Genomic DNA, 27,717 nt, shown 5'->3' with positions numbered 1-27,717 from the left:
TACCTCTCTCCAAAGGCAAGGAGAGAACTGAGATGAGGAGTCATCTAGACTGGAAATGTTAGCTTGCATCTCTCTCTCTCTCTCTCTCTCTCTCTCTCTCTCTCCCCCCAGGGATGCTGTGTGACCGCTGTGATCTCTCCAGCATTTGTTGTTTTCAGTTATTGAGTTTGTTGATGAGCACCACTATCTCCCTTTTATTATGAGCTCAAAACAATTAATTAATTAACACCCATTACCTGTTTATCCTTCACCTTAACTAATGAGTGACATGATGTTAACACAATGCTCCCTGCCTCTATGCATTAATCCTCTTTTTTGTACCTGATTAGCCCCACTGCTCCTTTTCCAAACCTGTCGCTATTTCAGTGTCTAAGGAAGATTTTGGATTCTCTTTTATGTTTGCTACCAGTCTCTCCTCATACTCTCTCTAAGTTTCTTTTCTTTCTCTTTCCACTTCTCAATTTTCTATATTCAAACTGGTTCTCAATTGTATTCTACTGACATCTAACCATCTCTTCCATCATCTATGGAGTGTATCCCTAATGTACCTATACCATCTCCTCTTTGAAAGCAACCCAAAGTTCCATTATATGTTTTGTCTGTCAGTCTTTGATGTCATTATCTGGACTGGATCTGTTCTCAACACAATGAAATTGGCTATCTCCCATTGACATACATAAGGACTAGGAACAGGAGTAGGCCGTCTGGCCCATTGAGCCTGCTCCGCCATTCAATAAGATCATGGCTGATCTTCTCATGGACTCAGCTCCACTCACCCACCCTCTCACCATAACCCTTAATTCCTTTACTAGTCAAAAAAATTATCTATTTTAGGCTGAAAGCATTTACCGAAAAGGCCTTAACTAATTCACTAGACAGGGAATTCCATAGATTTACAACCCTCTGGGTGAAGTCGTTCTTCCTCAATTCAGTCCTAAATCTGCTCCCCCTAATTTGGAGGCTATGCCCTCTTGTCCCAGTTTCACCTGCTAATGGAAGCATCCTCTCTATGTCTATCTTATCTATTCCCTTCATAATTTTATATGTTTCTATATGGTTCCCCCCTCATTCTTCTAAATTTCAATGAATATAATCCCAGTCTATTCAGTCTCTCCTCATAAGCCAACCCTCTCAACTCCGGAATCAACCTAGTGAACCTCCTCTGCACCCCCTCTGGTGCCAGTACATCCTTTCTCAAGCAAGGAGACCAAAACTGCATGCAGTACTCCAGGTGTGGCCTCACCTGCATCCTATACAGCTGCAACATAACCTCCCTGCTTTTAATCTCAATCCCTTTAACAATGACGGACAAAATTCCATTTGCCTTCTTAATTACTTGTTGTACATGCAGACCAACCTTCTGTGATTCATGCACAAGGACACCCAGGTCCCTCTGCAAATCAGCTTCCTGCAACTTTTACCATTCAAATAATAGTCCTTTTACTGTTATTCCATCAAAATGGATGACTTCATATTTATTAACATTGTATTCCACATGCCAGACCTTTGCCCACTCACTTAAACTATCTATGTCCCTTTGCAAAGTTTCATAGTCCTCTGCACACTTTGCTCTGCCACTCATCTTAGTGTGATTTGCAAACTTTGACACACTACACATGGTCACCAACTCTAAACCATCTATGTAAATTGTGAATAATTGCGGTCCCAACACTGATCCCTGAGGCACACCACTAGTCACTGATTGCCAAACAGAAAAGCACTCATGTATCCCCACTCTTTGCTGGTAGTTAATCAATCCTCTATCCATGCTAAAACATTGCCTGTAACACCTTGCAGCTTTAACTTATGCAGCAGCATTTTGTGTGGCACCTTGTCGAATACCTTTACTAACTTTACTCTGAATTGCTCCTTGTCCTTTCTCTTATTTAGCCCAAACCTTATAAACCATAACTTTTCCCGATGTGTGCCCTGACTGACACTTGATCCACTTGACTCACCTTATTCCCTGGAATCAGATCCAACACCTATTCCTCATTCAGCCAAAAACATACTGATCTAGAAAATTCCACTGAACGTATTTCTCCCCCTCTCTACTCTTTACAATTTTCCTATGCCAGTCAATAATAGAATAATTAAAGCCCTCCACTATAAATAATCTATAGTGCTTACGTCTCTCTGTAATTTGATTGCAAATTTGATTCTCTTTATCATTGATAGCTGATAGAAAAGTCCCAATAGTATAATAGATTCGAACTCAGCACTGCCTTCCTAACCTGCAATATTCCGACTTACCCACCCGCCCCCACCCCCCCCCCCCCCAACACCGCCACAGGGTCATTATATGTATGCAAAACTATAATGTTCTCCTTTAGTAATACAACAACCCCTGTTCTGTTCTGTCCTTTCATTCTGTATCTTTCCTCAACACATGACATCCAAGAATATTTGTGCTAGCTTTATTGAGCCATGTCATAGAACCCCTACAGTGCGGAAGCAGGCCATTCAGCCCATTAAATCCACACCAACCATTCAAAAAGCATCCCACCCAAACGCGCCATCCCCCCCCCCGCGCCCACACCCGATCCAACTTTGTAGCCCTGTATTTCCCATGGTTTATCCACCAGCCTGCATACCCCTGGATTCTATGGGCAATGTAACATGGCCAGTCCAACTCACCTGCACATCTTTGGACTGCAGAAGGAAACTGGAGCACCTGCAATGTCATATTACCAAATGGCTATCTGCTCCTGTGGTTCCCCAGCCTTAATTGTCACTCTCTACACATTCTCGTAGTAAACCCACCATGGCCTGTTACATTCCTCTCTCTCTGACTCCTCCTAGCAAGAAATTATTTCCCACTCTAATGTTTTCCATTTCTCTCAATATTCTTTTCACCAGGCTTTGCCTTGTTAATATTACGACCTGATTCCTCACATCACAGCCAAATTGAACTAAACCCTCTCAGGAGCACTACCAAATCACCCAAGCAAAATTATTGGTCCCAGTTCTGTTCAGGTGCAACCATTCCCTCTGTACAGTTGTCATTTCCCCAACAACTGGTCCCAGTGTCCCAGGAATCTGTTTCCTTCCCTCCTTGCACCATTTTTGCAATCATGCATTTATTTGCTGTAAACTCCTACACTGTTACAAACCTAGACCAGACTCCAAATTTATGTTACGATCTGGCTAGGAACCAGTAATTTGTTTTTTAAAGTTTACAAGATGTGGTTTGCTGGAGACTTATGAAAGAAATTAAAATCACAAGATTCCATGGTTTTGAACAACAGCAATAAAATTTACTGTAAAACATCAGAGCAGTAATATACTCTACAATATGTGTACAACTTCTTTCTGATATTGATGGCATGGTGGGTCATCAAATCTCATGAACTTTCATGAGGGATCACAATTCTGCACTTTTATTGATCTGGCCTTGAAATTCCTTCTGAAGAGCTGCTTCAACATAGACTGCCTCTAATTCCACTCCCATTCTGATCAATTACCCACTTTTCCCAGGTCAATGCTCTCCTGGACTCTGAAACTGCCCCCTCGCACCCCTTCACAAACGTAACACCAGCTCTTCCCTGAGCCAGTACTACCCCTGGGGTTTTCCTGAGCTCCAACCTTGCCCAGTTGCTTCAAGCAAATGAAGTTCGTGAGCATTTAAACCCCAGTCTCTCAGCTGCACTGAAATATTAACACCCGCAATCTTCTTCCAAGTCCCTCGTGGTGTTCTCCAATATAGAGCCAGTGACATTCACATATCCCCAGGACGTCTGGACGCGGGAGTTCCTGACTCCAACACTAAGCTACTTCCTGATTTCTAAAACTTCTTCCTGAGTTGTAACTGTACAGAGCTGGTCTTGTTTTTGACAGCTCACTGAATCCCATCTACAGAATCTATGTTGTTCAGTTGCCAACCCAGCACTGAAGCACTGCTTCATGGATTCTGCTTCTATCCCTGTCTGTCTCCTTAACTATAACCTTTGAACTCCACTTCAGTTACCCCAAACTATCTAAGTTGCCTATTTAAAATCTTGAAGTTAGCCCCAGTCTTGAGGCTAGGCTGAACGTTGCCACCTGACAACTCTTAGAACTGGCTGTTCCATAAATGCTACAGGTTATAGATTGATGGTTTGCTCAGTACAAAATAAAAACATTCTACAAATAGTCAATATCATCACAACAGTCAGTAGTGTGTGGTACTGGGAGTAATCCACAGATTACTGCCTTTAATGTTCTGTTTGCTACTTTCTTCTGTAATTCCTTAAATCCTTCCAGTAGCCTGTCAATCCTCTTTTTATTAATGAACAGGGATCATAATTACATTCCCTTAGAATACACTGCAACCACTCGGTGCCGTTCTTCAGAAGCATCTCATTGGCTGTGAAACGCTTTGGGATATACTGAATTACTTTAAGTCGCTAGAGAAATGTAAATACATTATTTAATTGTTGTAATGTTCAGCTCTGCTGACTATGTCAACTGCCTTCACAGCTGACGGGCTATGGTGGGTTGCTTCTGGATGGTTCTTGATGCCCCTTATGATTTTGTAAACCTCTATAAGGTCACCCCTCCGCCTCCGATGCTCCAGGGAACACAGCCCCACCCTGTTCAGCCTCTCCTTGTAGCTCAACCCTGGCAACATCCTTGTAAATCTTTTCTGAACCCTTTCAAGTTTCACAACATCTTTCCGATAGGAAGGAGACCGGAATTGCACACAAAGTTCCAACAGTGGCCTACTTATTCATTTTCGAAGCAACATTTCAATTTGAAGTTTGATCATTTAAATTTGCAGGCTCCATTTCAATCACAACCTCTTTTAACCAGGTTAATTTGATTTGATATCATTTGATTGAACGTGATTTAATTGATTTTAAAATACCTAGAAGCCACTGCACATAAGGTTCAATCTGAGAAGGCCCACACTCCAGAAATGACTCCACATCAGCTTCATTGTGATCATAACAGAGTGTGTCTGTGAGAATGTGTGTGTGTAGCTGTGTATATGAGAATGTGTGTATGTGTCTGTGTGTGTAGTTGTGTGTATGTGTCTGTGTGTGAGAGAATGTGTGTGTAGCTGTGTGTGTGTAGCTGTGTATGTGTCTGTGTGTGTAGCTGTGTGTGAGTATGTGTGTAGCTGTGTGTGAGTGTGTGTGTGAGTATGTGTGTATAGTATACGTGGTTGGGTCTGTGTGTGTGAATGTGTGTGTGAGTATATGTGAATAGTACACATGGATGGGTCTGTGTGTGAGAATGTGTGTATATGTGTCTGTGTGTGGAGCTGTGTGCGTGTGAGAATGTGTGTACGTGCCCTTGTGTGTGGTTGTGCGTATGAGAATGTGTGCGTGTCTGTGTGTGGAGCTGTGTGCGTGTGAGCATGTGTGTATATGTGTCTGTATACATGCTAATGATATGTGGACATGTCCACATTCTCTGGTGGAAAGTCATTCTATATTTTGGGTTTACTATAATTTCCATGTTTGCCATTCATTAGAATCATTTTGTGTTTAAGATTCAATGTTCTTTAATTGGTGTTTCATATATATATATTTGGAATGAGAAGGTCATTAGATATCTTCTGTTTGGAGAGTTTTGCACGTGCATTGTTTGGTGTAGTCCCTGCTTTGGATTTCCTTTTTACAAAGTTTCCAGGGAAACAGTTTAGAGAATGGAGGTTACTTCTAATTGATGACGTTTATGACAAAATGGATTTGGACTGGTCTGAAAAGGATTGGGAGTGTATGTTAAAGCCAGACACTGACACTGATATCCAGGGTCCTCAATGGGTTTGGTATCTCCTTCCCAGATCTCCCAACAAACATTCCCAACATGGGGAGCCGCATTGTCCAAACTTGCTGAGCTTTTCAGGAATCTAGTGCAAAAGGAATGGGAGAGGAAGCTGGTTCATGTTGTAGGTCAATCCTCACCAGCCCTGCATCCCACCACAATCATTCAGGGTGGCATGATGGCTCAGTGGTTAGCACTGCTGCCTCACAGCACCAGGGTCCCAGGTTCGATTCTAGCCTCGGGGGACTGTCTGTGTGGAGTTTGCACATTCTCTCCGTGTCTGCGTGGGTTTCCTCCGGTTTCCTCCTACATTCCAAAGATGTACAGGTCAAGTGAATTGACCATGCTAAATTGTTGATAGGTGCATTAGTCAGAGGGGGATGGGTTACTCTTCGGAGGGTCGGTGTGGACTTGTTGGGCCAAAGGGCATGTTTCCACACTGTAGGGAATCTAATTCAGAGAGGACCAGGAACTAAGCCCCTGCTTGCTGCAGGCACATATGGAGGCAAAATGACCCTTCAGTTAACAGTGAGGTTTGAGTTATCAGGACAGTCTTCAAAAATAGAAATTCAAGGGGAACATCAATATTTATACTGCATATTCAGAGACACCTGGTTAAATGTTGGTTTACCTCTGAATTGGTATTCTTGCAAAATGTCCTGATGAGTGCAAACAAAAAGCTTCATAAATTGCGTTTTTCTGTAATATTCAAGTTCTGTAGTGGCTAATAATGAAATTATTGCAACACAGAAGGTGACCATTCAGCCCATCAGCCTGTGCCAGCTCTCTGCAAGAGCAGGTTAGTTCATTCTCCATCTCAGATCCTTCCCTGCAGTCCTGCAAGTATCCATCTGTTTCCTTACTGACAGCCATGATTAAATCTGCCTCCACCACTCTCAGACTGTGCATTCCTCTGGATCCTAACCATTCTTTCATAAACAAGTCACTTCTGGATCTTTTGCCAGTCCTCTTGACTCTGAGTTCGCTGGTTCTCAAACCTCCCGCCAATGGGAACAGCTTTCCTCTATGTTCAGGTTCCTCATGAATTAAAATATCCTTTTAATCTCTTCTCAAAGGAAAACAACCCCAGCTTCTCCAACCTAACACATAACTGATACTGGGCAGAATGTTTGACTGTGATTGGCATTTATTTATATCGTACAAAATACCCCCCCCCCCATACATTTAAGAGAGGGGATCTGATAAACTTCTCTATATGGTGGCAATGTCACTGGATTTAGTAATCCAGAACCCGGGGGTGGCACGGTGGCTCAGTATTTAGCACTGCTGCCTCACAGCGCCAGGGACCAGGGTTTGATTCCAGCCTCGGGTGACTGTCTGTGTGGAGTTTGCACATTCTCCCCGTGTCTGCGTGGGTTTCCTCCGGCTGCTCCGGTTTCCTCCCACAGTCCAAAAATGTGTAGGTTAGGGTGGATTGGCCATGGGAAATTGCCCATGTGTACAGGCTAGATGGATTAGCCAGGGGAAGGCAGGGGATAGGGTGGGGGAGGGGGTGTGGGTCTGGGTGGGAGGCTCTTTGGAGGGTCAGTGTGGACTTGATGGGCCAAATGGCCTGCTTCCACAATGTAGGGATTCTATGATTCTGTGAACTCCACACTAATGTTCTGAAGGCAAGGTTTTAAATTCAAAGCGGCAGATGAAAATCTGGTTTAAAAAGGCTATTTTAATTTTGACCATCATCATCAAAGCCGATCAGGATTACTTGCGTGCTTTAGGGAAGGAAATCTGCCATCCTTACCTGGTCTGACCTACATGTGACTCTAGGCCCAGAGCAATGCAGTTCACTCTTGGCTGCCCTCTGCAATGGCCAAGGAAGTCACTCAGTTAAAGGGCCAATTAGGGATGGGCCTCAAATACTGTCCTTGTCAGCGGTGCCCACATTCCCTGAAAATGAATGCATGAAAAATGTGGGACGTTCTTGTTGAGGTGTTGTGATCTAACAGCGATGATCTCTCTTGCAGGTACATCGGAGCTCTGGGAGCACGGGTGATCTGTGACAATATCCCAGGCCTGGTCAACAAACAGCGACAGTTGTGTCAAAAGCACCCAGACATCATGCAGTCCATTGGCGAGGGAGCCAAAGAGTGGATCCATGAATGTCAACACCAATTCCGACACCACAGGTGGAACTGTAGCACCCTAGCCAGGGACCACACTGTATTTGGCAAAGTAATGTTACGTAGTAAGTTGTTGTTTTACTTTTAATAAGTTTTTCAGTTTAAAATGATAAGAAAGCAAACCTTGCGAAGTGGGTGATATCTGGAGCGAGAAGGGGAACATGCTGGAGTTAAATTGTCCCCCCAGTTTAACGAAAACCCCACAGGATTCACAGCTTCATTCAGTGAATGAAGGTGAAGCATTCAATTGGAAATTATCATTTGTAATATGAATAATAACTGGGTGTTCCCAAACTTCCAGGATTGCCAGATATAAAAAAAGTCGCTAAAAATCTTATTTTTTCTTTTAATTTTCATTGATGTTTTAACTTATTAATCATAAATGTTACTGGAGGTGGAAAATCAAGAATCAGCTGATTGGAGAATGAAGAAACCGACTATTCCAATATTCTAGGTTGGTAGGATGTCATGTGAAACTCCGGAAATATATTTCCAACTAAAGTTGGCAACCCTTACAGCAAATATCAACTCATTTCCAAACAGAAGTTGAATCAATTCCATTGGAATGTCTGAGTATTATTTTTGGATTACTTCAAATAATTTACGGTCTGAATAAAAGTCTGAATGGGTAGTGGTAGGTCAGACATGAGTAATGTAGGATCTTAGACATATAGGCCATATAATAATTTGTGAGGATGGAAACTGAGTCTTGGTTTAAAAAAAGACACACTTTAGACAAAGCTTTTCATCATGACAGCTTACAAGAATATCAGCATTCATATTGTATGAGAGGACAGTGCTGAGTTGGCTAGTGGACTCTGATTGATAGAGATGTTGCCATGGAGAATGCATTGGTTAATGATGACTGACTGTTAACTATTAAGCTGGGCTTAAATTTTAAAGAAACTCATTGTGGATTATGAATGGTCAAGGCTTTGCCCTAAACCAGAGAATGGCTGTCACCTATTCTGTTGGCTTACAAATTTCTTCTTAGTCTTAGCCTCTTGAGGGAAAACTGTCTCAAATTCTCCGACCTTTTCTCATAAGTGAAGTTTCTCATCCTTAAACGTCTTCTGCGCTCTCACCAATGCACTTTCACCTTACTTAAGCATGGCACCCAGAACTGTACACAATACTCCAGCTGCTTTCTAACTAATCTCCTACAAAGGTTCCTGATTACTTTCCTTCTCTTGTACTCATTGCCCCTGTTAATGAAGACTGTCTGCTTTATCAATTGTTCTCTCTATCCGACCTGCCATCTTTAATGACATATGGATGGTCTTACTGCTCCTGAACAGCTTTTAGAGTGGAACCTTTTATTTTACACTGTCTCTCCATGTTTTTTATACCTCATACTTCTCCACATTTGAACTTCATCTGCCATCTATCCACCTTCTACAGAACATGTCAATGTCCTTTTGTATTCTACACTGTCATTCTCACAGTTTACAATTCTCCCAAGTTTTGTGTCATCCACTAACTTTGAAATTGCCCCCCTGCACACCAAAATTCAGATCATTTATGTATAGCAAAACCTCACAAGTCTCTTGTGCGGCAGTTTTAAACATCTTCTGGAAGTCCGTGTACACGACATCAATAGCATTACTTGATCAACCCTCTCTGTTTCCGCTTCCAGCAAGTTAGTTAGACAAGATGTCCCCCTAACTAATCCACACCCGTGCTTCCAAATTGACCTCAGCTTCTCCATTTGATGATTAATTCCATCGCAAATAATTGTTATGAGAAGCTTCCTGAACACCAAAGTTGAACTAACTGATCTATAGTTGCTGGGTCTGTCATTAAAATCTGTTATGAACAAGAATGTATTGTTTGAATTTCTTCAAACTTCTGGCACTGTCCTGAATCTACAGAAGATTGAAACATTGTTGCTGGTGCCTCCATAATTTTCACTTTCACTTCCTTCAATATCCTTGGATGTATCTCATCCAGCCCCAGTGTCCAACTTTAAATACTGACAGCTCATCCAGTACCACCTCCTTATCAATTTTATAACTTTCTGTGACTGACCTTCCTCTTCTGCTATCATGACCTGGGTAGCTCTGCCTAGTGGGTAAAGACAGATGCAAAGTATTCATTAATACCTCAATTATGCCTCCTGCCTTTGAGTGCAAAACCCTCATCGACCCTACTCTATCTTTTACCACCTTTTCACTATAAGTGACTGAGTCCTTAGTGGATGCCACGGGGTGATATCTTGTTGTTAGAAAGCACACTGCAGACCTCCTGCAATTAAAGACTTATCACAAACACACAAATTCCTGGCTCGAATTGCTGTCTGTGCTTTTCAAGTGCACCAATGTCGAGCCAACAGCCTGCACAAAATCAAAATCCCTGATGAGCTGTTGGGTGCTGAGGCTTGGCCAGCACAGCGCTTTCTGGAAATTACCTAAAACACAATGCTCTGAATTAAAGGGGCAGTGCGCAGAAAACTTACAGAGCTTTAAGATTAAAACAGGAGGGGCGGTGCTGTCAGCAAGGTTGGCACTAAACAGTACAACTCCTCAGAGGGTGCGTGCACCCTGGATTGGTGTGCAGACGTATTGATTTTCTGGAAGGCCCTTTCAGCAGCAGGAAGGATTAGAGGGAACATAAGCTGTTGGGAAATGGTGAAGTCTCTGGAATGATATTCCAGAGACCCAGGACAAAGGCTGTGGCAGCACAGATTCACATCCCTTTCGTGAAATTGAAAAATTAATTCAATAAAACCCTGCAATTAAAAGCTAGTCTTGGTGGTGGTCACTGTGAAAGTATCTTTGATTGTTGTAAAAAAAAACAAAACTGAAGGAACTGCGGATGCTGTTAATCAGAAACAAAAATAGAAATTGCTGGAAAAGCTCAACTGGTCTGGCAGCATCTGTGGAGAGAAATCAGAGTTAACGTTTCGGGTCGAGTGACATTTCCTCAGAATTCGACCTGAAACATTAATTTTGATTTCTCTCCACAGATGCTGCCAGACCTGCTGAGCCTTTCCAGCCAATTTCTGTTTTTGTGTCATAAAAGAAACATCTGATTCACTAATGTCCAACAGGGAAGGAAATCTGCCATCCTCACCTAGTCTGACCTACACCTGACTCCAGACCCACAGCAATGTGGGTAGAACAAAGAACAAAGAAAATTTACAGTCCAGGAACAGGCCCTTCGGCCCTCCAAGCCTGAGCCGATCCAAATGTACAGTCTAAACCTGTCAGTCAATTCCTAAGCATCTGTATTCCTCTGCTCCCCACCTACTCATGCATTTATCCAGACACATCTTAAATGAATCTACTGTGCCTGCAGCACCTTCCATACCAGGCAACATCCTCGTAAACCTTCTCTGCACCCTCTCCAAAGCTTCCATATCCTTTTGGTAATGTGGCGCTCAGAACTGTACACAGTATTCTAAATGCGGCCGAACCAATGTCGTGTACAATGTTAACATGACTTGCCAGCTCTTATACTCAATACCCTGACCAATGAAGGCAAGCATACTATATGCCTTCTTGACCACTCTATCCACTTGTGCAGCAACCTTCCATAATCTTAACTGCCCTCTGGAATACCTCCACAAATTGCTCAGTCTGAGGGCACTTAGCAATGGACAACAAATGCTGTTTCTGCCAGTGACATCCTATGAAAGAACAAGTGAATCAAAAACTAAATACTATAATATTCACTGAGGACCGGAATAGAGGGGATAACCTCCTGTCGTGTTTATTCCAGCTGTAATCACACACAGCCTGGTGAGTAGGGAAGTATTCAGACGAAATTCTTCATTACATGGAGAGAATTCAGTAATCCACCTCCTGACCCCCCCCAAAGCCTGTCCACCATCTGCAAGGCATAAGTCAGGAGTGTGATGGAATACTCCCCACTTCCTGGATGGGGGCAGCTCCAACAACTCTCAAGAAGCTTGACTTCGTCCAGAGCAAAGCAGCCTACTTCAATGGCACCACATCCACAAACATCCACTCCCTCCACCACCAATGCTCAATAGCAGTAGTGTGTACTATCTACAAGATTCACTGCAGAAATTCATCAAGGTTCTTTCAACAGCACCTTCCAAACCCGTGGTCACTTCTATCTAGAAGAACAAGGGCAGCACATACATGGGAACACAATCAGCTGCAAATTTCCCTCTGAGCCAGTCGCCATCCTGACTTGGAAATATATCACCGTTCCTTCAGTGTCATAGAGTTATAGAGATGTACAGCACAGAAACAGACCTTTCGGTCCAGCTCGTCCATGCCGACCAGATAGCCTAACCTAGTCCCACTTGCCAGCACCCGGCTAACATCCTTCCGAACCCGCCCCCCCTTCCTATTCATATTCATATACCCACTCAGATGCCTTTTAAATGTTGCAATTGTACCAGCCTCCACCACTTCCTCTGGCAGCTCACTCCATGCATGTACCACCCTCTGTGTGAAAACGTTGCCCCTTAGGTCTCTTTTATATCTTCCCCCTCTCACAGTAAACCTATAACCTCTAGATTACCTACAGTGTGGAAACAGGCCCTTCGGCCCAACAAGTCCACACCGACCCGCAACCCATCCATACCCCTACACTTACAACTACGGGCAATTTAGCATGGCCAATTCACCTGACCTGCACATCTTTGGACTGTGGGAGGAAACCAGAGCACCCAGAGGAAACCCACGCAGACACGAGGAGAATGTGCAAAACCCCACACAGTCAGTCGCCTGAGGCGGGAATTGAACCCATGTCTCTGGCGCTGTGAGGCAGCAGTGCTAACCACTGTGCCACCGTGCCGCCCACACTGTCCAGTTCTGGACTCCCTCACCCCAGGGAAAAGACTTTGTCTATTGGTCCTTTCCAGGCCCCTCATGATCATTGGCTCAAAATCTTGGAATTTCCTAGGAAATGAGACAGGCCAAGTGGAGAACGTCAGAGTGGGGGAGCATTTGGGGAATAGTGATCATAACAGAATAAGGTTCAGTATTAAGTTAGAAAAGGAGAAAAATCAGTTCAGGTTTAAAATTCCAGGTTGGGAAAGGGCAGTCATTAATGGTCTAAAAGTTGAACTGGAGGAAGTTGATTGGAAACACATTTTGGTAGATAAAACAATAGATGAAAAATGGGAAAACTTCAAAAGAGAAATTAATTGGGTGCAAGCTACATACGTACCTATGACAAATAAATAAAGGGTATCCAAAACTAGAATACTGTGGATGACTAAGGGTATTGGTGAGAAACTAAGGAGGAAAAAGGAGGCATGGGATGCATACCCTAATAATAACAATAGAAATCAGGGAGAGTATCTCAAATGCAGGACAGAGGCTAGGGCTGGAATAAGGAAGGCTAAGAGGAAATATGAGGAAAAGATAGCAGGCTGCAGTAAAACAAGTAGGAAAATTTTCTTCAAACATATTAATAGTAAAAGATTAGTGAAGGATAGAGTAGGGCACATAAGGAACAAGCAGGGTCAGCTGCTTACTGAATCGTACTGGTTATGGCAGAGCTACTAAATGAATACTTTGCTTCTGTCTTTACCAAGTTAGTAGATAATGAAAGTGGCCTAGTTGAAAGTATGAGCATTCAGTGTCTGAGCAGGATAATGAGGGCTAAAGTGGAGGGCCTAAAAAGGCTGGCAGCGCTCCAGGTAGAGAAGTGTCCAGACCCAGATGGGATGCATCCTAGATTACAATTAAAGAAACAAATTGTGGAGCCTTTGATAGAAATTTTCCAGGTCTGTCTGAACACAGACTTAGTCCTGGGGGGACTGGAGGATTGTAAATGTGACACCTTTATTTAAGAAAGTGGCAAAAGATAACCCAGGAAACTATAAACCTGCCAGCTTGACATCAAAAGTTGGAAAATTGATGGAGACTATAATACAGGTCAGATAAATGTACACTTAGAGAAATAAAAGTTAATACTGTCGAGTGCAAGTCATGTCTGACAAATTTAATTCCGTTCTTTGGTGAGGTGACCCAGGCAGTGGATGAGGGTAGTGCGGTGGATGTTGTATATTTGGACTTTCAGAAAGCATTTGACACTGTGGCACATGGCAGGTTGGTTAGTAAGTTAGAAATGTTTGGGATTAATGAGTCCATAGCAGCATGGATTAGAAGTTGGTTAAAAGACAGGAAACAGAGGGAAAGTATAGATAGGCATTTCTCAGATCAGAGACAAGTTGAAAGTGATGTTCCCCAGGGATCAGTGTTGGGAGCCTTGCTTTTTCTGATTTATATAAACAATTTGACGATGGGTGTTGAGGGCAAAATCTCTGAATTTGCAGAAGGTGCTAAACTAGGGAGAAGAGTGAATTGCATGGATGATGCTGGGTGACTTCAGAGGGATAGTGACAAGTTGGCGAAATGGGCAGACATCTGGCAGATGGATTTCAATGCAGATGACTGTGAGGTAATTTGGTAGACAAAACACGGAGAGAAATTACAGGCCTGATGGTAGAACGCTGAGGGGGGTACAGGAGCAGAGGGACCTTGGAATTACACACATGATTCTCTCAAGGTGTCCGGGAATGCTGAAATAGTTGGTAGGAAGGCTTATAGGATCCTTGAGTTTATAAATAAAGGCATCAAGTGTAGAAGCAAGGAATTGATGCTGCACCTCTACAAATCATTGGTCAAACCACATTTGTAGTATTGTGTTCAGCTCTGGCACCTTATTTAACAATAGATGTTAAAACCTTGGAGAGAGTGCGAAGGAGATTTACGAGAATGATACCAGGAATGAGGGGGTTTAGACACAAGGAAAGATTAAAGAGACTGGGCTTACTCCACTTGGAGCTGAGAAGATTAAAAGGTGACCTTAGTGAGGTGTTCAAAATTATGAATAACTTTGACAGGATAACAAAGGATATTCTGTTTCCACTGGTTAGTATGTCAGTAACTAGTGGGTCACAATTTCAAGTTTATCAGCAAGAGAGCTAGGAGTGAGATGAGGAGAAACTCCTTTTCTCAGGGAGTTGTTAGGATTTGGAATGCATTGCCTGGGAGAGTGAGGGAGGAGGATTCCATCGGAGGTTTCAAAAGAGAGCTGGAGATAAATTTGAAAGTGATAAGTTTAGTGGGTTACAGAGATAGGGCTGGAGACTAGGACTGGCTGGGTAGACTTTTCAGGAGCTGGTACAGACACAGTTGGTTGAATGTTCTGGATTAGTGTTGCTGGAAGAGCACAGCAGTTCAGGCAGCATCCAAGGAGCTTCGAAATCGATGTTTCGGGCAAAAGCCCTTCATCAGGAATAAAGGAGCGTGGAGAGATAAGCTAGAGGAGGGTGGGGGTGGGGAGAAAGTCTCCACGTTAGCTAGAGGAGGGTGGGGGTGGGGAGAAAGTCTCCACGTTCCAGGCTCACTGCCTTTATTTTTGATGAAGGGCTTTTGCCCGAAACGTCGATTTCGAAGCTCCTTGGATGCTGCCTGAACTGCTGTGCTCTTCCAGCACCACTAATCCAGAATCTGGTTTCCAGCATCTGCAGTCATTGTTTTTACCCAGTTGGTTGAATGGTTCCTTCCGTACTGTGAAGTTCTAGGAATCTATTCCCACCTGTTCATATGTCTGTCTAAATGCCTCTTAATCCCTGTAAATATATCTGCTTCTACCACCTCCCCCTGGCAGCACATTTCAGGCACCCACCACTCTCTGTGTAAAAAATGTTCGTCACGCATCTCCCTTAAACCTTCCCTCTCTCAGTTTAAACCTATGCCCCTAGTTTTTGGCATTTCCACCCTGGGTGAAAGACTGATTACCTGTCCTATCCAAGCCTCTCATAATTTTATATACTTCTCTCAGGTTGTCCCTCAGCCTCCGACTCCCTAGTGAAAACAATCCAAGTTTAAACAACCTCTCCTTATAGCTAATACACTTCAATCCAGACACCATCCTGCTCAAGCCTTTTTGCATGCTCTCCAAAGCCTCCACATCCATTCTATAGTGTGAGTATTAGAACTGCACACAATACTCCAAATGTGGCCTGACCAAAGCCTGATACAGCTGCAATATGACTTGACAACTTTTATTTTTCAGTGCCCCTAAAAAGGAAGACAAGCATGCCATATCATTATCTTATTCACTTGTGTTGCCACTTTCAGGGAGCTATAGATCACACTTTCGGATTTCTTTGTATATCAATGCTCCAAAGGGTCCTGCCATTTACTGTATATTTTCCTCTTGCATTTGATCTCCCAAAATTATGTCACACTTGTCTAGATTATATTTCATCTGCCGTTTCTCCATGCTGTATCCTTTGACAACCATGCTCACTATCCACAACTCCACTAATTTTCATGTCATCGGCAGACTTATTAATCAGACCACCTGCATTTTCACTTACATCATTTATATGCATTACAAACAGAGGTCCTGGCATTGATCCTTGCAGAACGTTACTGGTCACAGACCTCCAATCAGAAAGCACCCTCCACAATATCACAGAATTCCTACAATGTGGAAGCAGGCTGTTCAGCCCATCAAATCCACAACAACCCTCTGAACAACATCCCACCCAGAGCCATGGCTAATCTACTTTGCCTGCACATCCCTGGACACTATGGACAATTCAGCATGGTCAATCCATCTATCTGGAACATCATTGGACTATGGGAGGGAACCAGAGCACCTAGAGTAAACCCATGGAGACATGGGGAGAATATGTGATCTCCACACAGGGAGTCGCCCAAGGGTAGAATCGAACCCAGCTCCCTGGTGTTGTGAGGCAGCATTGCTAACTACTGAGCCACTGTGCTGCCCTGCCGGTATTTAATCTATCAAACAATCAGCCACCCACAATCAGAGATCGAATAACCGTTTCACTTAAAGTGAAAGGAATAAAATCCACAAGGAAATGAAATCTCATGTTGCAGTAAACAAGGCTCCTTACACAGGAGCAAACATGTACGGGACACCAGCTCAAACAGGGTTTTCCATCAGCTGGAGCCCTGCTTGTACCATAAATACCTGACAGTTCTTCACAATGAAAGCACAGGGACCAGGTCATTTTTGCCACAACTTGCATTAGATACAGCACATATCAGGAGTTTGTGAGTTTAGGTCTCACTCAGGAGACCTCAGTGCAGAGGTTTAAAAGGATATTTACTTTTCTGAGGGAGAGTTGCACTGTCAGTGGTGTCTATGTTTGAGGAGGGATTAAACTGTGCTTCATCAGCTGAAGGAAAGTGATTCCATGAGTATGATGTTGAACAGCAGGAGAGGTTCTGCCCAATGTGTTAGAAGATATTTATCCCTTATCCAACTTCAGTAAAATGGATTATTTGATCATAATTGTTTGTGTGAACTTGCTGTGTGCAAGTAGGCTGCTGTGCTTCCCACTTTACAACACTTCAAAGTACTTCAATTGGCTACAAAGCACTTTGAGGTGTCATGAAGTCATACAATAGAATTTAAAAATCCTTTAATAATGAAGACATTAGCAGTGATAATTTGTAAGTAGAATGTATACCCACACGTGTGTGGACATACATGCACCTACACATATACATTCACAAACACACATACTCTCACACATACACATACACACATGCACACATTCTCATACACACACGCACACACACTTGCACATACATGTACACACATACATAGAAACACATGCTTACATGCAAAAATGTACAACAGACATGCATGCATACACATACATATTCACACACGCACACACACTTACATATACACAAACACATGTACAGATTCACATCAATGCACTCATACATATGCATTCACTGTGACACATTCAGAAGCACGCACTCATGTACACATATATATGGACATGCACTAACATGCACACACACGTGTGAGTACACATGCATGCTGAAAATAGTTTGGCACCTATCTAGGTATGGACATTCCTGACCAAAACATCATAGCTATTCATCGAAATTGTTTCGATCAATGTTTGCATTTTTACTCACTGCTTAAGTTGCTCTGAGTAGAGAGAGGGAAAGAGAAGAGTTTATGAGGGGTCAGGCAGTGTGCTGCTTTCCTAAACTAGCTGATGCTAGAGCATGTCTAGTTGTGTAAACAGTAATAAGAGATGTAAATATTTCCACAGGAAAACTGGTGAAAAGTCAAACAGAAATAATTCAGAAAATATTTGGCTGCATTGATCTGTACAGCCCCGGTCAGTAACTGTGAAGACGGAGACTTGTTTCTTGCAAATCTCACTAGCTCCCAGCTTGCTCTACATTCACCCTGAGACTCCAGCCAGCAGAGATACTGTAACTAAAACCTACTGTCTCAGAGTTCATCTCCTACTGATTGAGATGTAAGCAGTAAAGCAGTTTGATTGTGTAGGTAGAGGAAAACATTGAAGCATAGAAACAGGAGTAGGCCATTTAACCCATTCATTATGACCATGGCTGCTCATCCAACTCAATCCCCTGTTCCCACTTTCTGCCCGGAAAATTATTTCTGGTTCAGGAGTCCAGATCAAAGCAACAGAACACCAGAATTGGAATCCGACTGCACAGGACTAAACTCAGAAAACGCTTCCATGTCAAGGATAGTGGAATCACAACAAGTTGCCCCAGGAATACTTGGAATTTCCAGGAGTGAGTTTGATCAGTTGTTGTTACAGGGAAGAGTATCAATGCAGAATAAAGACAGGTAAAGTTCTGCAATTCTCATTCTTGTTTTCAAAGCCCTTATTAACCTGTCCCTCACGACATCTGTAATTGCCACCCACCCTACAGTTCAATGAGGCTTCTACACTTCTAAATTATGCTCACTTTCTCCATCTGCCCCTGGCCATTGTACCTTCAGGGGTCTGGCCCCTAGGTTCTAAAATTCTGTCAATAACACAGTTTGCCCCATTACCTTACTCCAGATATTTCCTTAAAACCTACTTTATCCCGTTCCAATGGAGAGGATTTATACAGTGGACCCGAGGACCACAGCATTAGAGTCAAGTGGAGATCTGCAGTCTGTAGAAAGCCAGTCTGGAGAACTCCCTCTGTCCTCCTTCACCGTTCTTTTAAGGTCACCGTTGAGACCACCATGACCCCAGTGGGTGAGGTACACACAGCCCAAGCCATAACTAAGGAAATTACTATGATTGGACATTAGAGGCAGATTGATTGATGAGGGATCAGTCGATTCAAGAGGACCAGTGCAGATTTGTGATGAATCAGGCCTGACTAATCTGTTTGAGATTTTCAAAGGGGTCACAAGGATGACAGACCAGGAAGTGTTTATGAGCATTGACCACAGGATTTCTAAACAAAATGTGATAAGGTGCCACAGAAGAGATTATTAAAGGAGCTATTACATGGAGTTGGAAATAAACCTGGTTGGCAATTTGTTGAAATGTAGGATAGAAAGAGTAAAAATGTTCCGATTGGCAGAATCCAAGGACTGTTCCCAAGAATTAGCACCAGGATCTGAGTTCTTCACTACACGCCCCGATGGCTAGGACAAAGAGATAGAGAGTTCTCCACCCAGGTTTTGCAGACAGTGTCAAGCTTGGAGTCACAGTATGTTCAGAGCAGGAAGCTACAAAAGCACAGAGATAAACGATAGTGGTAAATAGAGTTCAATGTGGGGAAATGTGAGGTCATCTTACTCTGGGTGGACAGAAGTCGGTTTGATACATTTGCTAAATGATGCAAGACCAAGGACAATCAGGGACAAAGAGAGTCACCCTGTCACAAGTCACTAAAGGATTGTAGAGGATACAAAATGCCCTCAAAATGGTGAATGAAATGTTGTCCTTTATCGCAGAGGGATCTAAAATATCAATTTGGGCAAAAGGTCATGCTTCAAACTGAATAGGAACAGCAGCTTGCATTTATACATTGTATGGATTTTTTGATATAAACATATGATTCGATTTGTGTGATCTAAAGCAGAAAACACAGCCAGAACTGGCACCAAGGAGGAGTCTTCATAAAACTGGCAGTAAGACACAGCACAATGTTACTCATCTTGCTCCAGCCTTTCAGTTCTCTCACTGATCTCCTATGTGACTGTAACAATTTAAATCATACACCAGAAAATCAACGGCAATGAATGATTGAACAAATATGATCACAAACCTTGCTTAGGGCAAAACATTTCAGGACTATAAAGAAAGAATACACGAGTTAGGACTATTTAAGGTTCTTTGTCAAAGAGCTGACTTAGTCATGTTGGGCTGAATGATCTCCATCTGTACTGCATCATTCTATGATATTCACTGTAGTTGCACTGGTGGCAATTTGAAGTTGTTGACCCAATATTCCTATTAGCCATTGAGATGAAAATCAGAGCCATTGTGCATTCAACAAAGACAGATACACTTAGTTTGGGGTCAATTATTTCTTTTAAATAATTAAGGAAATAGCTTTATACACTAAGTGGCTGGGATTTGAAATGCACTGCTTAAGAGGGTGGTAGAGGCAGATTCAGTCATTGTTTTTAAAAGAAAATTGGCTTTGCCTTATACATTGCCTTTAGGGTAATAAATTGTCCCAAGTTGCTTTTATCAAACAATATTTGACAATGATCCTTACCAAATGTATTGGGACAGATGATCAAAAACTCAGTTAAAAGACCATCTTAGAGTGAGGTAAAACCTCTGGATGTTTTAAAGAGGGGATTCCAGGGCTGAGGACACTATTTGCTGTAGGAACAGCACTCGCCAATGATGATGTAATTGAACAGATGCACCATGGACCAGAGTGGGAGGAGCACAGAAGGTCTTGGAGGGTTGTGGTGCTGCAGGAGACTCAATAGGAACAAAGGAACAGGTGTAGGCCATTCAGCCCCTCGAGCCTGTTCTGCCACCATTTAATGAGATTATATCTGATCACTGCATATGCCTGACTTTAGCCCATATCCCTTAATACATTTGCTGAACAAACAGTTATCAATCTCAGTCTTAAAATTAACAACAGACTCACAGACAGAGTTGAAGATGGCACATCAGGGTGGACAAGTGCTGACCTTGCCACTGACTCAGTTCAGTGCCTTTATTCCTGATGAAGGGCTTTTGCCCGAAACGTCGATTTCGAAGCTCCTTGGATGCTGCCTGAACTGCTGTGCTCTTCCAGAATCACTAATCCACATTCTGGAGTATGACTATTTCACAAACCAAACCTTGGATGCTGCCTGAACTGCTGTGCTCTTCCAGAATCACTAATCCAGAAACTGACTCAGTTCAAATTTGCTGATTTCCCTTTTTTCTCCTAACATTCCAAGTGTTGCCAAATACCTGTTAGTACCTTACCTGCTCATTCTGGACAGTAGCTGACAGTGGGCTATTGGGCTGTGGGAGGCATCATTAACAGCTAAAGCCTCAACTCATTCAAGATTTAACATGTGTGTGTCATTTTTGTAGTCACTGGCTGGTGAAAGGGGTGAATTCAAAATGAGCGTGGATAAACAGGGTTAGAATCAGGAGAAGTTGAGCACTATAGATGCTGAAGAGTCAGAGTTGAAAAGAGTGGCGCTGGAAAAGCACAGCAGGTCAGGCAGCATCCGAGGAGCAGGAAAGTCTACATTTCACAGTAATCAGGCCCAATTAATATTACAGTGACAAATACAGAGTTTACTGAAGAAATTCAGCAGATCTGGCAGTGTTTGTGCAGGGAGAAAACAGAGTTAATGTTTTGAGACCAAAATGACTCTTCAGTGGGTGAGTTCTTCAGACTCTCTGATGAAAGGTTATACAACACTCGAAACATTGGCTCTGCTTTCTCTCCACAGAGGCTGCCAGGCCTGCTGAGTTTCTCCAGCAATTTCCGTTTTCAATTCAGTTTCTCAACGTCTACAGTGTTTCACTTTTATTCAAGGGTTTTTTAAATTCATTCTTGGGTTGACAGCAAGCTCTGCATTTATTGCCCATCCTTAATTGCCCTCAGGGCAAATGGTGACCCATTCAAAGGTAAAGTCGCCATAGTCCTACTCTTATCAGAGAGAGTTTCACCCAAGGGTCACCATACTTCAGGCAAGGCGAGAGATTGAGAGGAGAATCCTGCAGGGTAACCTTAGGTAGTGCGGGACAGCAAAGAAGGTTACCTCAGATTACGACAGGATCTTGACCAGATGGGCCAATGGGCTGAGAAGTGGCAGATGGAGTTTAATTCCAATAAACGTGAGATGCTGCATTTTGGGAAAGCAAATCTTAGCAGGACTTATACACTTAATGGTAAGGTCCTAGGGAGTGTTTCTGAACAAAGAGACTTTGGAGTGCAGGTTCATAGCTCCTTGAAAGTGGAGTCGCAGGTAGAAAGGATACTTTCCTTTATTGGTCAGAGTATTGAGTACAGGAGTTGGGAGGTCATGTTGCGGCTGTACAGGACATTGGTTAGGCCACTGTTGGAATATTGTGTGCAATTCTGTTCTCCTTCCTATCGGAAAGTTGTTGTGAAACCTGGAAGGGTTCAGAAAAGATTTACAAGGATGTTGCCAGGGTTGGAGGATTTGAGCTACAGGGAGAGGCTGAACAGGCTGGGGATGTTTTCCCTGGAGCGTTGGAGGCTGAGGGGTGACCTTATAAAGGTTTACAAAATTATGACAGGCATGGATAGGATAAATAGACAAAGTGTTTTTCCCTGGGGTGGGATCCAGAATGAGAGGGCATAGGTTTTGGGTGAAAGGGAAAGATATAAAAGAGACCTAAGGGGCAACTTTTTCACGCAGAGGGTGGTATGTGTATGGAATGAGCTGCCAGAGGAAGTGGTGGAGGCTGTTACAATTACATTTAAGAGGCATTTGAATGGGTATATGAATAAGAAGGGTTTAGAGAGATATGGGCCGGATGCTGGCAAATGGGACTAGATTTGGTTGGGATATCTGGTCGACATGGATGGGTTGGACCGAAGGGTCTGTTTCTGTGCTGTACATCTCTATGACTCTATGAAGGCTAACGATAAGGTGAATGGCAGGTATCTTTTTTTTCGAGTGGGGGATTTCAAGATTAGGGGCATATTTTTAAGATGAGAGGTGACTTAATAAAAGACAGGAGTGGCATATGTTTTTACACAGACACTGGTTCATGTGTGGAACGAATTTCTACGGTAAGTAGGAGATGTGGGTGCAGTTACAAGGTTTAAAAACATTTGAATAAGCACATGAATAAAAAAAAAGTTTGGAGGGATATGTGCCAAGTGCAGGTCGTTGGGACTAGTTTAGTTTGGGATTGTGTTTGGCTTGGACTGGTTGGACCGAAGAGTCTGTTTCCGTGATGTATGACTGTATAAATCCTCCATTCTCACCGTGGGGCAGTAGTGCAGTGTTGTTGTTACTGGGGTAGCAATTACAAACCCCAGGCTGGTCTGAATCCCACCATAGCACATAACAAAATTTGAATTCAATTTTTTTTAAAAAGCCCTGGCCTAATGGTGGCCTGGAGCCACTGTCGAAAACTAACGCCTTTAGGAAAGGAAATCTGCCAGAATTACAGGTTGTTCTTCCATAATGTGGCAGTTGTGTTCTTGTGCAACCCCACATTAGATTAGATTAGATTAGATTACTTACAGTGTGGAAACAGGCCCTTCAGCCCAACAAGTCCACACCGACCCGCCGAAGCGCACCCACCCAGACCCATTCCCCTACATTACCCCTGCACCTAACATTACGGGCAATTTAGCATGGCCAATTCACCTAACCTGCACATTTTTGGACTGTGGGAGGAAACCGGAGCACCCGGAGGAAACCCACGCAGACATGGGGAGAATGTGCAAACTCCACACAGTCAGTGGCCTGAGGTGGGAATTGAACCCGGGTCTCTGGCGCTGTGAGGCAGCAGTGCTAACCACTGTGCCACCGTGCCACAGAAAAAAACTGCGATTTAGAAACAGAGTTTAGAGTATTGGTGATATAACCACGTTACAGCCAACACACAAATTAAAGGTTCACGCTTTAGAAACAGTATCCCCAATTCATCAATCCCGTTACAGCAAATTCACAAAGACAAAACACGTGTTATAGCAGAACCTATTCTGATCCTGGTTGGTTCTCACGAAAGGGAGGTGATAGTCTCGACATTGCTTCACCAGGCTGTTAATCCAGAGACAGTGATAATGTTCTGGGGATTTTAGTTCAAAGTCTGCATGTGGCTGGTGGCCGAATTTGAAATTAATAAAATTGGGAATTAAAAGTCTAGTGATGACCACGAAGCCATTGCTGAATGTTGGAAAAGCTCATCTGGTTCACTGGTAGCCAAGGAAACCCACTGTGCTTACCTGGCCTATATGTGACCCTCTAGAAATGTGGTAATTCTGTAATAAATGCATTAGTTACGGATGGGAAATAAGGACTGGCCTTGCCTGTGCACCCCACATCACATGAACAAAGTAAAAGAAAGAATTGGAAAGTGAAATTCTGAAGCAGCTAGAGAACTAGAATCAAGGGAGCATTTAGATCTGTGAAAGAGACGATCTCTTCATTCAGAGGTTTGTGAACCTTTGGAATTCTCTGCCCCAGGTGCCTAGTTACTGAGAATATGCAAGACCAGGTCAATGGAATGCTATTATAAGATGAGGTAAAAACAATGACTGCAGATGCTGGAAACCAGATTCTGGATTAGTGGTGCTGGAAGAGCACAGCAGTTCAGGCAGCATCCAAGGAGCAGCGAAATCGACATTTCGGGCAAAAGCCCTTCATCAGGAATTTGCCCGAAACGTCGATTTCGAAGCTCCTTGAATGCTGCCTGAACTGCTGTGCTCTTCCAGCACCACTAATCAAGATGCTATTATAAGATGTTGAATCAAGGAGATATGTTGGAAAGCTGCAGCCAAAATGCTAAAGATACAAATTGTTATTATTGTTGTATTACATCAGGGTAACCCCTTGGTCATCTGACATCTAGAGTAAGAAAGAATGGGAGGCAGGGTAAGGACAATTTTGTAACATAGTCACCTGACTCAATGGACAAGATTTGAGTTGGCAACTAGAGGAGATGATCAAAGGAAAGGGAAAGAATGGATAGTATAAACAGGTGAGGATGAGAGAGGTGGAAATGGGTGAAAGGGCAGTGTGTTAGCACAACAGCAATGACCAGAAAGTGCTGTGCAGTCAGGACCTGGCATAATGTGTTCACTGTGGAGTGAGCAACGCGCACGGATTTACTGCTGTTTACAATTGCTTGTTAGCAGTTAGTTGACCTCAATAAATAATGAACATGTAACCTGACACCTTTCACAAGAAAATAAATGATAAGGCTCTGTGTGTGGGAAAAGTGGAATGGAAATAAATGTCTCTTTTGCACCAGTGTTTTTGTCAGTTAAAAATATAAAAAGGTATACACAGTAAACAACACCTGATTTTGAAATTCCTATATTGTTTTCAAATCCATCCATGACATTGTCCCACCCTAGCTCTGTATTTTCCTCCAACTCTACACATTCTGTAATGTCTGCATCCTAGCAATTGCAGCTTCATGCAGAGCTGTGTGGGGACAGTGATGTAGTGTTCCTGTCCCTGGGCTAGAAATCCAAAACTGTGGGTTCCTCTTCTGGGGATGTGGGTTTGTGTCCTAAAATTGAGGTTTTTAAGTTCATGTTTTTCAAAGCTCTAGAATAAACGGGCTAGCCTATGTAACTATTGCTGTAGACGTCCATCTGGTTTAGGGAAGGAAATCTGTCATTCTTATCTGGTCTGGCCTACGTGTAATTCCAGACCAGGTTGGATCATAACTGTCCTCTGGAATGGCTTGTAATAGACAGGCAGGAGGCTGCAAGAACGTAGAAGGCCAGGCAGCCTCAGGAGATGGAGGAGTTGACATTTCGGGTATAACCCTTCAATACGACTTCACCTGAAGAAGGGTTACATCCGAAACGTTGACTTCTGCACCTCAGGATGCTGCCTGGCTTGCTGTGTTCTTCCTGCCTCTTGCCTGTCAACTGCAGTACAATTTGCAGGGTCTTTTTGTCTCTAACCTCTGAAATGGCCTAGCGGGCCATTCAGTTCAAGGACAATAAATGCTGACCCAGCCAGCAAAGCCCACATCCATCAGCACATGTTTAAAAAAGGGTCTGATTTTAATTACTTCGTGTTGATAGCTGTGAGGGTCCAAACTTTGAACTTCCCTCCAAATGCTTCACCACCTCTTGCTCCGCACTCCTCAAGAGAGAAGCTTCTTAAAATCTACCACTTTGAGCACCACTGGATTACTTGTGACCCCAGACCCACCAGCAACATTTGGTTGACTGTCAAATGCCCACTGGGCAATTAGGGATGAACAATAAATATTGGCCTGGTGCTTCTGATATACACATCTGTTTGGGGGAGGATTTTCAGCTAGTAACAAAATTTTCTTTATGCAAGAAAATAATTTTACTTTAAAATCACCTCACTCTAATTTTAAGATTATTTTTTATTGGAGTAGGAACAAGTTATTCTGGCCCAGTCCACCAGATCATTGCGGTCCTCTATCTCCACGCCATTTTGCCCCATATCCTTTGAAGTAATGGCTCAGTGGTTAGCACTGCTGCATCACAGCGCCAGGGACCCGGGTTCAATTCCTGCCTCAGGCAACTGTCTGTGTGGAGTTTGCACATTCTCCCGTGTCTGTGTGGGTTTCCTCTGAGTGGTCCGGTTTCCTCCCACAGTTCAAAGATGTGCAGGTTAGGTGAAATGGCTATGCTAAATTGCCCGTAGTGTTAGGTGCATTAGTCAGGGGTGAATGTAGGGGAATCGGTCTGGGTGGGTTGCTCTTCGGAGGGTCGGTGTGGACTTGTTGGGTTGATGGGCCTGTTTCCACACTAATCTAATCTAAATTGCTTTCTGTTTTAAATGTCCTCAAATTTCCACAGCTCTCTGGGGTAAAGAATTCCAAATTACGCCATTCTCTGAGTGAAAAGGTTCCTCCTCTAAAATTGGAAGCTTTAGAGAGGGTGCAGAGGAGATTTACCAGGATGCTGCCTGGACTGGAGGGCATGTCTTATGAAGAAACATTGAGGGAGCTAGAGCTTTTCTCATTGGAGTGAAGGGTGAGCTGTGACTTGATAGAGGTGTACCAGATGATGAGAAGCATAAATAGAGTGAATAATGAGAGACTTTTTCCCAGGGCAGAAACGGTTATTACAAAGGGGCATAATTTTAAGGTGCTTGGAAGAAGGTTTAGAGGAGATGTCAGAGGTAGGTTCTTTACACAGGGAGTGGTGGGTGCTTATACTGTAGGGTAAGATACATTAGGAACATTTAAGTGACTCTTAGATAGGCTCATGAGAGTTAGTACAATGAAGGGTGTGTAGGTTAGTCTGATCTTAGAGTAGGATAAAAGGTCGGCACAACATCGAGGGCTGAAGGGCCTGTACCAGGCTGTACTATTCTATGTTCTATGAAATGGATTACTTTTTTTATTCTGAGACTGTGTCCCCTGGTTCGAGACCCCATGACCAGGGGAAGTATCATTCCTGTGGCCATTCTTGTTCTTCATATTCCCCTGCAGAGGTGCTAGGCTGGGGAAGTGGTAACAGAACATTCTTGTCATTGTCCCAGCAATCCAGAGACCCCAACTAATGACCTGGCGACCTGTCTTCAAATCTCACTAGTTGGTAGAATTTCCATGTTCAGTGAGCGAGTTGAATAGTTAGTTTCAGTTATTGTGGCCTTGAAGCTAACATTCATTTGTTGTTTTAAAAAAAACCCATCTGGTTCACTCGATTCCTTTATGGAAGGAAATCTGCCATTTTCATATGGTCTGACCTACATGTGACTCCAAACCCATAATGATTCTTAACTGGGCCTCTGAAGTGATCTAGCAATCAATCAATTCAAGAGGTAATTAGGAATAGACAATGAATGTTGACTGGCTGGGGATGATTCCACCCCATGAAAAAGTGTTTTTTAAAAATCAGACCTCCACAGGGATTGAGGAGAGGCCAGAAGCAGCAGCAGAAGAATTTTGAGCACA

The 27,717-nt window shown here is 43.1% G+C and overlaps 1 protein-coding gene across 2 annotated transcripts in view; it reads left to right on the top strand.

The window, feature by feature from the left end:
- wnt2bb (wingless-type MMTV integration site family, member 2Bb) overlaps window positions 1-27,717 on the top strand; it is a 143,490-nt gene that overhangs the window by 18,207 nt on the left and 97,566 nt on the right. For both annotated transcript variants that reach the window (XM_043716369.1, XM_043716368.1), the window contains exon 3: window positions 7,734-7,954. In XM_043716369.1, the coding sequence (XP_043572304.1) occupies window positions 7,734-7,954 (221 nt within the window). The remainder of the gene's footprint in view (window positions 1-7,733; window positions 7,955-27,717) is intronic.

This window comes from Chiloscyllium plagiosum, chromosome 26 (genome assembly GCF_004010195.1).
Source record: "Chiloscyllium plagiosum isolate BGI_BamShark_2017 chromosome 26, ASM401019v2, whole genome shotgun sequence".
NCBI lineage: Eukaryota > Metazoa > Chordata > Chondrichthyes > Orectolobiformes > Hemiscylliidae > Chiloscyllium > Chiloscyllium plagiosum.
Note: the sequence above shows the minus strand (reverse complement) of the source record. Positions and strands in the feature narration are given on the sequence as shown.